Source organism: Pygoscelis adeliae, unplaced genomic scaffold, assembly GCF_000699105.1.
Source record: "Pygoscelis adeliae isolate BGI_AS28 unplaced genomic scaffold, ASM69910v1 Scaffold74, whole genome shotgun sequence".
Classification (NCBI taxonomy): Eukaryota; Metazoa; Chordata; class Aves; order Sphenisciformes; family Spheniscidae; genus Pygoscelis; species Pygoscelis adeliae.
The window spans coordinates 591,577-593,256 of NW_008824665.1; the positions used below are offsets into that span (position 1 = coordinate 591,577).

General features: G+C 44.4%; 1 protein-coding gene across 1 annotated transcript in view; it reads left to right on the forward strand.

Moving 5' to 3' along the window:
• Positions 1-1,067: 1,067 nt before the first annotated feature.
• Positions 1,068-1,680, forward strand: part of CPB2 (carboxypeptidase B2 (plasma)) — an 18,500-nt gene continuing 17,887 nt past the window's right edge. The window contains exon 1 of the mRNA XM_009322849.1: positions 1,068-1,138. Within this exon, the coding sequence (XP_009321124.1) occupies positions 1,068-1,138 (71 nt within the window). The remainder of the gene's footprint in view (positions 1,139-1,680) is intronic.

The window sequence follows — 1,680 nt, forward strand, 5'->3', positions numbered from 1 at the left end:
ATCACTTCCCTGCTCCTGCTGGCCACACTATTTCTGATACAGGCCAGGATGCCATTGGCCTTCTTGGCTGCCTGGGCACACTGCCGGCTCATGTTCAGCTAGCTGTCGACCAACACCCCCAGGTCCTTTTCCGCCAGGCAGCTTTCCAGCCACTCTTCCCCAAGCCTGTAGCGCTGCATGGGGTTGTTGTGGCCAAAGTGCAGGACCCGGCACTTGGCCTTGTTGAAGCTCATACAGTTGGCCTGGGCCCATCGATCCAGCCTGTCCAGGTCCCTCTGCAGAGCCTTCCTACCCTCGAGCAGATCAACACTGCCGCCCAACTTGGTGTCGTCTGCAAACTTACTGAGGGTGCACTCGATCCCCTCATCCAGATCATTGATAAAGATATTAAACAGAACTGGCCCCAATACTGAGCCCTGGGGAACACCGCTCGTGACTGGCTGCCAACTGGGTTGAACTCCATTCACCACAACTCTCTGGGCCCGGCCATCCAGCCAGTTTTTGACCCAGCGCAGAGTACACCTGTCTAAGCCGTGAGCCGCCAGCTTCTCTAGGAGAATGCTGTGGGAGACAGTGTCAAAGGCCTTACTGAAGTCCAGGTAGACCACATCCACAGCCTTTCCCTCGTCCACTAGGCGGGTCACCTGGTCATACAAGGAGATGAGGTTGGTCAAGCAGGACCTGCCTTTCAGGAACCCATGCTGGCTGAACGGAACATGCTGCTGGACCTCCGTAATTATTAGAGGATCACAAAAACTTTGCGCTTGGTGTTCTTTCTTATGTCTGTGGTTTGTAGCCGCAATGAAATGACACAAAGGCTGAGATGACAAAGTGACTTGTCAATATGAAAATGTCCAAAATGTACCTTATCCTTTCATGGATGGGTGACATCAATACGAGCAGGAGGGAGCTCTGTCATATTGACTTAGCCGCCAGGAGTTGGGGTTGAGGTGAGAGAGAGTATTAAATTTTAACCACTCTTTAAATAACATTTTTGAAATCAATAATGTGGATCCTGAACCTTTGGCTTTCCAATTGCATTTGGTTTCATTGTGGATGCCGTGAAGATGAAGTTTTACCTGCTCTTTTTTACCCTATTTATCTGGATTCAAGAGAAGCATGTCTTCACTCTTCCAAGGTAAATATCTGACGGTGCTACTTGGCTTTTAGTGTGTGGTGAGTGAGACAGGGAAAGTATTGAAGCAAAATAACTCCAAGTTGCATAAGAAAACATTTGGCAAACGTTGACATTTATTTATTGCTCTTGTAATTGGATATGTGGTTCAATTTAATATATAGATGGTGGAGGAAATGAAATTAATCTAAGTCTTCTTTGCATCCATAAATCCTATGTTTTTAATCATATTAAAACTATTCTTTCTGGTCTAAGTGCAAATCAGTTCTGTTCATTCAGTGCTTTTGAATGCCAATAAAGGGCATTCTGAAACTTAATGGGAAAAAATAATTTGCTTCATTTGCCTTAAAACAAGACCTTAAATGAATTACTTCTTGAAGTAGAGAGAGAAACAATTTCAGAAAGTGCTAACAATCTGTTTTCTTTCTAAAGCAGCTTTTATGATTGTTTTTCCAGTCATAAATAATTTTTGAATAACCGTTTGGTATTTGTACAATGTTTCAGAAGCAGCTTTATTGTTACCTATCGATAAACTTCAGGAATGC